The 11,397-nt window shown below is 38.1% G+C and overlaps 1 protein-coding gene across 3 annotated transcripts in view; it reads left to right on the top strand.

Moving 5' to 3' along the window:
- The first annotated feature begins 3,341 nt into the window (after positions 1–3,341).
- LOC137285155 (multidrug resistance-associated protein 1-like) overlaps positions 3,342–11,397 on the top strand; it is a 55,523-nt gene continuing 47,467 nt past the window's right edge. For all 3 annotated transcript variants that reach the window (XM_067817380.1, XM_067817382.1, XM_067817381.1), the window contains exon 1: positions 3,342–3,399. In XM_067817380.1, coding sequence (XP_067673481.1) covers positions 3,349–3,399 — 51 coding nt within the window. In that variant the 5' untranslated portion in view covers positions 3,342–3,348. The remainder of the gene's footprint in view (positions 3,400–11,397) is intronic.

The raw sequence follows: 11,397 nt of genomic DNA, 5'->3' as shown, positions 1-11,397 counted from the left end.
GAAATACGTAAGAAATTTGATCAAACATGTAAGCGGAGGGGGATTTCAATGCTCGCATAGGTACAAGGCACGATTTCATTGAGGAGGATATTATTCAACAATTTTGATAGTGTGCTTGACTTTACAATTGCTTCTCGCACAGAGCACAGAATCCGACCATCTTCCCCTTACTATGAATTTACGTGCGCATCACACATTACATGAGACGGTTGAGGAAAAAATGGAATCGCGTAACCCTACGTACTTAAACGAATCGGAATCGAGTACCAGTATGTACTTACACAAATCGAAATCGAGTACCCGTATGCATTTACACAAGTCGGAATCGAGTACCCGGAAATGTTAGGAATACGTAGCTTCTGTCAACTTTTTGATTATTCAGTATCATTCACGATTTGACAAAGATCACTATGGGAAACATGAACGCATGGTAATAAGACATTAAAACATTTATCTTAGACTATCTGATTTACATCCGTTTATAACTATTTCAAAGAGCAACACCATTATTTATGCCGGTTGCTACTTAAACACGGAACATTTGTGAAAACACAGAACTTTTCATTCCCTTTGTTACTGTGACTTGACTACTCACTGCTCATGCGTAGATAAGTTACCGTCGTTTATAATAATAATAATCATGATAAAATTAATGTCGCACTGAAATGCTTTTGTTTTTATGTAAGAAAAGGGGATAAAGAAATTATCTAAATGCATATTATCACCCTTAATACAACTATTGTTAATTCAGTATTCTAAATTTGTATTTAAGCGAACATTGCATTTCTTCTTTGGAATAACTGTAAGCTTGTTACACAATATGTGTTTTTAGGAAGTAATCAAGAGTTACTAAGCCAGTCAGCAGATTTCGTATTTACAAACATCCATAGAAGCATAAACATAACCGTCTATATATTGAAAAATATATAGGCACTTTGTACAGCTGCCTCGGATATGAAAAAACAAAACAAAACAAAACAAATTGGTAAGAGAGGAAGCAGAGCTCAAACTTGGCATGATGCAGGGTATGATAAACTGAAAAAAGAAAGATGCAAATATTTGAATAATAAGTTTCGTAGATTTAAGGATGCTCGAGCTTTAGAGGATTGCCACTGCATTTGAAATACGCATAGTGCATTTTGTAAACAAAAAACGAAGTGAATATTTGAAATTGAATAAACAACAATTAGAAAAATAGTATTTATAATTCTAAACAGTTTTGGTCTTCTCTGAATGAACGGGAAAGCCATGCAAACAAATGATACTGAGATCAACAAATGGTATTCTTATTTAATAGACTTGTTTTCTACATATGTAATTCATGATGCCATGAACAACCATACAGATAGCCAGTGCGATAAAAATAATTATTAAAGATGTGATAAACATAACTCAATGCCAAATGACATACTCGACGCTCCAATAACTCGAGAAGAAATCTTAAATAGTATTTGACAACTGAAGCTCAACAAATCATCAAGAATAGATGATACTATTTCCGAATTTTTCTTACACTCGTCAGACATGTTACTGCCATATCTTGAATTATTGTTTGATGTCATTCAAAATATATATTCATGGTCGTTAGGCATCATTGTACCTATACCAACGCATGGTGATAAAAATCAAAACGCAAATTACAAAGGCATTGCTCTTCTAAATGTCTTTAGTAAAATATTGACTGCCATCATAAATAAACGTTTAGTATACTGGGCAGAATCCTTTGAAAAGATAACCCAATCCCAAGCTGATTTTAGAAAAGGATATACTACTGCTGACAACATATTTGTTTTACATGCACTTATACAGAAATACTTACATGAGAAAGGTGTCAAATTTTATTTTCTCTTTGTACATTTATTGCAACCCGATCAGTGATAAACAAAATTAAACTGTTTACAGAGCCCCAAGCAGTGGATGATCATGACAATAGTGATCGTTATGATCGTGATTTAAACGATTAGTGTTCGCTCAAATCATCACAACAGACAGACAGACAAACAAACAAAGGTCTATTAAAACAAGAGTTTCGAAGCTCTCCAATCGTTTAGATGGCTGAAATTATCATTAACCAGGGATAATCTGTATATAGTCTCACTGCATAACTTACAATTATCTTAGCTCTAAGCAGGGAGCCTATACAGAGCGTGTTGATTAGCCCTGCTCTACGAGACCTTCGAAAAGTTAGGCCCTTGGAAGTACATGTAAGATCACTGCAGCTAAGGCAGTTGATGGGTGTTTAATATACTAGAGGTCAGTGCCTTTTAATATACTCGTAGTCAGTGCTTTCTCGTGCTCAACGTTTTGTTCAAGGGACAATAAGCTACTCTCCTAACCGGTTCCAGTATTTTAAGCGCCGCGGGAAATGCGTTCTATTCCATTCCAGGCCAGGCTTCACTCAACTCGACCTTCACGCATCATACCCTACACTTGTGGCATTTAAGATCGAAGGGTGAACGATTTGATAACAGTTGGTCTATTGCCTCACCATTGCTCAGCGTAATCAGTAACGCTAGGTTACGATAAAATGTCAGTATGACCAGGCTTATCAACATAACACAGGACAGAAACCACCTAGGTGTGACGAATATACAATGCCGCCGATTTGGGCGGGCTAAGTCATGATACATACGCGTTTGCTGAAACCAGGGGTAATCTACAGATTATTGTTAGAGCTGCCTTGCTACAGCAGCCTCGTGATGAATATATATTTACGTTTTCTTTCCAAATGATAGCAATAACCCCTTTAGAGTCGTGCACACATTAGTAATGATGGCATCGAAAAAGTTCCTTTAATAATAGTTGTGAATCACACAAGGTTCATGATGTGGAAATGGAATCTATAGCCGCACCATCTGCCGTTCGTCAATGATGTAGATTCATCTACCAACAGCTACATATGAAATTGAGCCAATAAAATGTTGTTTCCTCTTCTGTATTTATAAAATGGCATTTTTACATGTTTTTAACTACGTGAAACCCTACAGTTGAGTTGATGAGTCAAAAGTGCAAGCTTTCAGATAACTCATATACCATTCAATAAATTATGTTAATTGCATCGTGAGAGGAAATACCAGTATGTTCATCGCACAAGAATATATGTACCATTTTGCACTGAAAAGTAATAGGGAAAAGGCATGTGTGCTGTATTGTGTTATGATAAACATTGTAAAATTACTCCCATAAACCCAGAAACCTCATTGTTCACCTAACCTTTGCGACTTCCAGTGACTCAGCACTTTCACAACCACGGAATGCGGAAATCGTACATTCTCGTAATGAGGAGTGGTTATCTTATGCGCGCGTATAATCACGGAAGAGTTGCCTCCCATTTTAACACAAGCAAGCATGGCTGCTACACAGCCTGCCGCTTTCGCCCTCTGTGACGATCTCTTATGGGTAAGTTCTACCTTGATTTACAGCATACTAAGACTGGCTGTGGGTTGTATATACGTTACAGTTTAAAGCTGTCCAGTGACGCTTAACGGGTGAATCTTCACTGGCTGTGCAACCGATCAGAACTGTTTTTCAGTATTCAAACTGAAGGGAGTCGAGCAGTTTTTTTGTATTATTTTCAGGGTTTCGGTCCCTTAAATGTTTTATGATCTTTGTCAAGTAATCTAAACAAATAGTTTAGAAAGAATTCTCAAGAGATGTTGTGAACACCCACCCTGTGTCAAGTAGCAGAGTCTAGGAGAGTTGGTGCACATTACATATAGTGATATTGGAGTTACCAAGCTCATAGAAGAAGCGGAGTTGTCATTGGCTCACATTTTGACTTGTTTACTTTTAGCTTACAGACATTCAGAATAAATAATGGAAGTTGGCATTCAGATTCTGCCATACAGCTGGAAATGTGGGTCATTATAGCCTAAAATCTTTGTTATGTCATGTGCTTGTACTGTTTAACGTATACCACTGTTGGCAGGAACCAGTCATATAAACAACCTGTCAGGTGATATGCTAGCGCCTGCATCTACTTCAGGGCTTTGCAAAACAACTCCACTTTGAGTTAATCACTGCATTTTAATCAATGACTTCAATGATTTCATCAGAGACCATATAATGACATGGTCTCTGGTTTTATGTAACAGAATGGCGCTTGATTTGTCATCAGTATTGTACTCCATAATCATTCTGGCATGACAACTTTTCTGATGTAAATATACTAACAAATGAAGTCCGTTGACAAGTGTTATGCTGGACGTGTTTGTTATGTATAGAGTGTACATGCTTTACTGGTGTATGTAACTGATAGAGCTGAGTCATCGCCTTAGTGCCATATGCTAGAACAATGCTGGATTATCTGTATGAGACAATATATATATATATGTGTGTGTGTGTGTTTTATAAATATTTTCAGCATTTACTAAAAGGAAACAAGCAGCTGTTACATATAAGACACACCAGGATACAATATACAGGTTGAAGTGTCCTTGATAGTACAGGTTAAATCAATTAGTTAATCAAAACATACCCCATTCAAAATACTTGCCCTGAACTTTGTGGAGGCACTGCTCATCAGCTGGTGATTGAAATAATATTCTCGCTGTGGACACGGGAGAAGATGTAGTTGGCCACAATAACACTTGTGAAAACAGCATTTTAGATTAAAAAGCAGCACGAATGTTATTGTTCTACCTACAAGCTGAGAAGGGCTTTGTGCTGTGCTCGAACATATTGTGACAAGTAGGTTGCTCCACACAGTTTGTTAAAGATGAAATTAGAGTCAGTAATTTTAGAAGTATTCATTGATAATTATAATATATGTCAACAACGTGACATTATCCATATGTTTGTGATAAGGAGGCATACAGATCTGGTGAACATTTTCCTTGCATCATATCCTGTTATGCTTGTAGTAGTTTTGCAGGGATGTCACATGGAGGTCTTGAATGCAGTACACATCACAGTGTAGGAACAGATGTGCACATGTTGTATATCAGTGTTCCAGCAATTGCACTGAAAGCAACTCCTTAAAGTTAAATGACCTTCAGATTTTTTTAAAGACAGGATGATCTGCGATATGATACAAGCTTTGCATACATAGAGGAAACTGAACAGCCTTCTGGGTAAAAGTTAAAACCAGTTTTATTAAACTTCCACGCGTTTGATATCAGATCTTTTAGGAGGTAATGAAAATGGTAATTCACAGAAACGAGTTTAGTATTCTGTTTATTACTCTGGAAACTTAAAGTTTATTGGAAGCGCCTACAGTGTGATGACTCTCACATCAATTTTCCATGAGTCAAGCAAGGTTCACTACCTTTACGATAGGGGCACTGGCTTTCACAACTGTAAACATTATGGTGTCATTCGTCTAGTGGCATTACACTAGTGTAATATTGCCATAAAAATATTACATTGCAATACTTTCCACAGGCAATCTGACTAGCACCTACACAAGGTTAAGAAAGACTCCTACATAGTAAATCATGAAATTTGAAATTAAATTGTTGGTATTTGTCTAAATGATTTAATTTTTGTCATCATGAGCTTGATGGATGATTAACAAATCCACATTTTAACTTTAAATTTAAGTGAATTGGCAAGTACTGAGTGTTTAGTATTTCACCAATGACGTGATGCTCAGCTCCACTTTGATCTTTAGACATTTTCTATCATTAGATGTTTTACAGAAATGGAAATTAGAAAACATTTATGTTTCTTTAATTTGTGTTTTTGTGTTGAGAATATGATAATTCAGTCATTAATGTCATGTGTCTGATTTATCTGCCAGTGTTTTTACCAGGGATCATGTAAATGTTTCTGTCATCAGCAGGCTTGTGGAATCAAACCATTTACTTCAGGGAAATGATGTAACTTAGAACAATAATGACAGTGCCGCTGCACAGGACAGGATGTAGTAGTTCTTCTTAGCAACGGGCAAAATGTGTGGAAAACTTTACAATTGTATTTTTTTATAGATTTCACACATAGGAAATGATAAACAATTATGATGAAATGCTTTTTTGTTTTATTATTAGCATTTTTTTCAGAGAAATGTGAAAAGAAAAGAATGAACAATTTGCCTAACATTTGTCAGGGTACATAACTAATGGCAAGGGCTGTTTGAAGTTGCAACAGTTTTTTGCATACTTGTTGCAAAACAAAACTCAGCAGTGTTCCAGCTATGTGAAGACTGTTTGTAATTCGTGCGGTGTGGGTCAGGTGTCAAGTGATTAATATCATGAGCATCAGTCTACTGAAATTTACCACCTGGCCCCATTAGGGCTAGAACCAGTTGTATCCCAGAAGTTTGTAGGCCAGAGTACCAGTGAGTTAACGATACTATGAGGAGCTGTGGTGACATATTGTAGTATCGATAATCATGACACTTTATCGAATGATAAAAAATATCAATACTTTTTTCATATCATGATATGTATCATTGCCCTTAAAATTGTTAATTTTCACTAGAAATTGACAGATTTGTCAAAATTTACACAGTTACTTGATTTCCAAATGTATGTTTTTGAAGAAAATAACCAAAGATAGCATGCAACATATGTCATATTTGGGATTTCACTTTCTTAGTAAAGTACAAATTCTAGTACTTTTTCGGTTGAGTCCCATCCGGGATTCGAACCCGCACCCTCAGAGTCAGGCACCTAATCGCCAGCACACAAAGTCAGCCGCCTAGCCCGCTCAGCCACCGCGACTTCCACAAAAATGAAAGTCGGACAACTGGTAGTCTAGACTGCGTACTTTGTGTACCCCTCTGATGAGTGTAAATTGGCACGGCTCCCACGGCCGAAAGCTATGATTACATGATGCCATTTAGAAAGTGGTCAAATGCAACATATGTCATATTTGGGATTTCACTTTCTTAGTAAAGTATAAATTCTAGTACTTTTTCGGTTGAGTCCCATCCGGGATTCGAACCCGTACCCTCAGAGTCAGGCACCTAATTGCCAGCACACGAAGTCAACTACCAGTTGTCCGACTTTCATTTTTGTGGAAGTCGCGGTGGCTGAGCGGGCTAGGCGGCTGACTTTGTGTGCTGGCGATTAGGTGCCTGACTCTGAGGGTGCGGGTTCGAATCCCGGATGGGACTCAACCGAAAAAGTACTAGAATTTGTACTTTACTAAGAAAGTGAAATCCCAAATATGACATATGTTGCATTTGACCACTTTCTAAATGGCATCGTGTAATAAAGATAGCATATCGTGTTGTGCATTGACTCGAATCGTATGGTTCCAAGATGTCTTGATATGTATCGTATCGTATTGTATCGTGAATTTTCTGTATCATGACACCTATAGTACGCTGGAGAACAGTGTTGGGCAGTCACTTATGAGTCATTGAACATTCACCACTCCATTGAACATTGAAACTGGGCAGAGGAACAATTTGTTTGAGCTATTTAAAAAATGTGATAAGCTCAGTATCTGTTAAAAATAACTTTTCACAAGAATTGCTTTCTTTTTCCTAGGTCTTCTGTTGTCACAAGCCAGCCTTGAAAGTAAAAATAATTATCTTCCCTGCCAAGTTGTTTTTGTATGAAATTGTGAGTGTATCGATTTCCTTTAGAACACACCAAATACATAGAATGAACTATGTACCCTTGGGAATACACCTTACTTTCAGTTGATAGTCATGTTAAGCCTCTTTGAAACATACTGGAATGAAACATAGGTAGCTGGGATATTTGTCAGGAATTGACCTTGAGTCCTACGTTTGAGAGTTCCTGGGACTCATACTCCTAAATTTCGGCGGTCTTGAATTATAAAATGGGGGGTCCCGGACACGTAAATATTATTACCAGTAATACTGTGTTGTAATATTGTTTTAATTCAGTAACTGTTATTGAATTGTGTATCACGATCATCACATTGTTACAGCAGTTAAATTGCAGATGATGCCACAGCTTGGCGAGCAGCAGACTCGGTGATAACTTGTTTCTACATAGACTTTTTTGTAGAAAGTAACTTGACTTTTTCTGTGTCCTTATAAGTATTGTTGTGTGCACTGTAAATTCTTTTGCATATAGGACGCAGGAATTCGTGTCCCGTAAATTATTGTATTTTCTCATCTTGTCAGAATATACTGAAAAATTTTTGCATTGAAAAAACCAAAGCTGCACACCAGATTTCGGAATTAACATACCTGGCATTTCGGTGTTGGAGATGTTATCTGTGACATTTACATTGCTCTCGAAGCAGATGACAGGACAAAAGCTATTTTTTATGAGCAGTGCCTAATGCATCAGGAAAATACATCTCGGTCATGTATTTCATGGCCTACAGGGTGACATTACTGACAATAGCTTCACAGTGCTGATACGAGATGTATTCACACAGCAGAAACTATGTTGTCAGTGATAGTGGAGTGATTTTATTCATGATGTCATGTGGTAGTGTTGCCAAACTGACAAGTGTGTATGTTCAGATGAACAGATTATGCTGAACATACGGTCCTGCACCCAGTCATCACGGTTAGGTTTTGTGAAAAGGATGACCTGTCACATACTGAAACAGGGATTTACCCTGAGTCCTGTATTTCAGGGAACCTGCGACTCATACTCTTAATTGTCAGGGGTCCTGGATTACAAAATGGGGGTCCAGACCCTTAAATATTATAATTAGTGCTATTTTATAATTTTGTTGTCTCTTGAGTTTCTGGTATTGTATTGCGTATCACTATCGTCACTGCAGTTAAACTGCAAATGGTACCATAATCCAGCTAGTAGCCACCAGTTATAACTTGTTGTTACTTGATCGACATTTAAAAAAGCAGTATTTCTGTGTCCCTGTGGACGTGCTAATCTATTTCACTGTATCTGTTGTCAATTCTTTTGCGTATGTGACAGGAATTTGCATCCTCTAATCCCTGCTGAAACTATTCTATGCTCGACAAAAAAAAGTCAAGGCCCACCCCAATATTCAGTATTTAAGTATCATGTAGATCATAATATGAACTATCGAATACTTTAATATTGAAAACTGGGGTTGTCCTTAACCTTTGTTGTTTTGTTGAGAATATGTTCCTGACAAAGGGGAAAGTACACGGAAACTGGGTTTACAAAGTGCTAAATGTACCATGTTATATATAGGACTGACACCCCAGACAAATCAGAGTCCTGTTGTCTATAGATGAATCTGCACAAACTCTCCTACACATTAGATGTAAATTTTACTTTGTTTGGTTTATAATTTATGTGAACAGATGACAGAATTATGTTAATGGATGGTAATACCTTGCATCAAGTGATCACTTTAGGCAGGGGTGGAAATCCTGCGTGATTTGTGTCCATAGCATGGTAAATATTGAAATGACATGGATCAAATATCTTTTGTGTACCCTGGCAGCATGAGTTAATGGTAAATATGGTAAACATAACCAATTCAGATGATATCAACAATGTTTTTGCACTCTATGAAACATTTATTGGTGGCATGCTCAGTTTCAAAGCTTAAGGCATGGGCATGGCCATTTTGAATTTTGAACAGGAAATCCAGTTTTCTTTCTGAATTAGTTTATGGGCCTATTACAAATAAGGCAGAACTAATCTTACAGTTATGAGAGTGTTAGGAAATCCAGCTCTCACATTTACAGATTTGCATGGTGTTTGTTGATTTTTAAAACAATAAATTGATGTGATCTAGTTGCTGTGGTGTTTTAAGTTTAATTGATTCATCAAAAGGAATTGGCACGCACAGTTTCACAAAGGCACACCTAGGCACTCTTTGGAAAAATTCCATCTCAGGTTGGTCATGTATATTCATGAAGTAAGTTCACCCATCCACAATCAGGGCCGTTCAAGGTGCTTGATGTTACCATGCCCACAGTATTCTGCATCCTCATCAATATTGTTGATGACTTTTGATGTTGTTTTTGAATGGGTTTGTAAATTCGGTGTAATGCTATCAGTTTAAACCTGAAGTGATAACAGGCCTTAAATGGTTACTGATTTCATCACAGGCCTACACCAGTTAGTGCCCATTAATCCTAGGAAGGAGGGCTAACCTGGCTTCAGATCACTGATTGTTGATTCCTGTGCCAGACAGCCCGAGGGAGACATATCTGCTCTGCAAACTGTGGCATTGAGGGAGGGCTTTTATTCCCCAAGGTCAGACCGACCTTCACAAGTAATAGTCTGGAATACACTTACCACTACAAACATGTTAGATTAAGCAGAATCCTTGTAGTTATGACTAGTTTTCATGCCATGGTTGATATGTATAGGAGAAAAAACGGCTCCGAAGTTTTGGTAGAGAATGTAAACCTGAGGGGTAGGGAAATCCCGAGGGGCGTAGCCCCGAGGGATTTCCCGACCCCCGAAGGTTTACATTCTCTACCAAAACTGAGGAGAAGTTTTTTCTCTTGCTTATAAACCGTCATTTTAAATATTGCGTTATAAGGAATTAGGACCTCACTATACCGCGAACATTCGGAATGACAGCAATGTCGCAACTCTAATGCACAAGTTAGAAAACGCACGGGATTTTCACGCAGTGCACGTGTTTTTTGTGAGTGAGTCAGTTATATACCACGTGGTTACTTGAATCCGCTCATTGCTAACCATGGCAAACCAGAGCGAAGACGAAATGTTTTTAACACAGTCGCAGTTTAAGAAAGATGATGACAATGCTGCTGCTGCTGCTGCTGCTGCTGATGATGATGATGATGATGATGATTTTCTGTTCCGTTTCGCGGCACCTTTGACTGAGGAAGATATTGAAAGGAAATTATCTCGATGTGTTCCAAGAACGACAAGGTACAAAAATGATTGGGCGAAAGGAGTATTCAGGCGATGGCAAGAAGAGCGTCGGACGAGGTCAATGGATGCAAACATCGCGCTGTCGTCGTCCGTCTTGACTGAAGACTTGCTGGATATGACTGCTAAAGATATAAATACAGCCCTAAAGTATTTCCTATTCGAGGCGAGGAAAGTGGACGGGACTTGCTACCCAGCTGTTACTGTGTATGGGCTATTCACGGCAATAGCGTCACACTTGAAAGCTAACAAATCTCCTTACAATCTGATGGAAGGCGAAGAGTTCCAGGACAGCAGACAGGCACTGGACGCATGCATGCGTGAGAGGTCCACAGCTGGTCTTGGAGCAGACGTGAGAAAACCTACAGAGGTGATAACTCGAGACGAGGAGAACACTCTGTGGGAGAAGGGGGCTCTTGGAGAAGGCACGCCGCAAAAACTCCTGGACACAGTCCTCTACTTAACTGGTGAGTTGCATTTTGCATTTGATTTCCCTGTCGAAAAGTCGGATATTAGCAATTTTGGCATTTACAATCAAACCTTCACATCGAAAATAAATGTGATTAACTGGAACAAAATGCCCGACTTCACTTTGAGGCAAACCAAACCAAACAAAGTTTGGATGGATATTTTGAATCCCGTGTTAAGACCAAAATAGATAAACATTATATAATTG

Source organism: Haliotis asinina, chromosome 5 (assembly GCF_037392515.1).
Source record: "Haliotis asinina isolate JCU_RB_2024 chromosome 5, JCU_Hal_asi_v2, whole genome shotgun sequence".
Taxonomy (NCBI): Eukaryota; Metazoa; Mollusca; class Gastropoda; order Lepetellida; family Haliotidae; genus Haliotis; species Haliotis asinina.
This window is presented reverse-complemented; position numbering and strand designations above follow the sequence as displayed.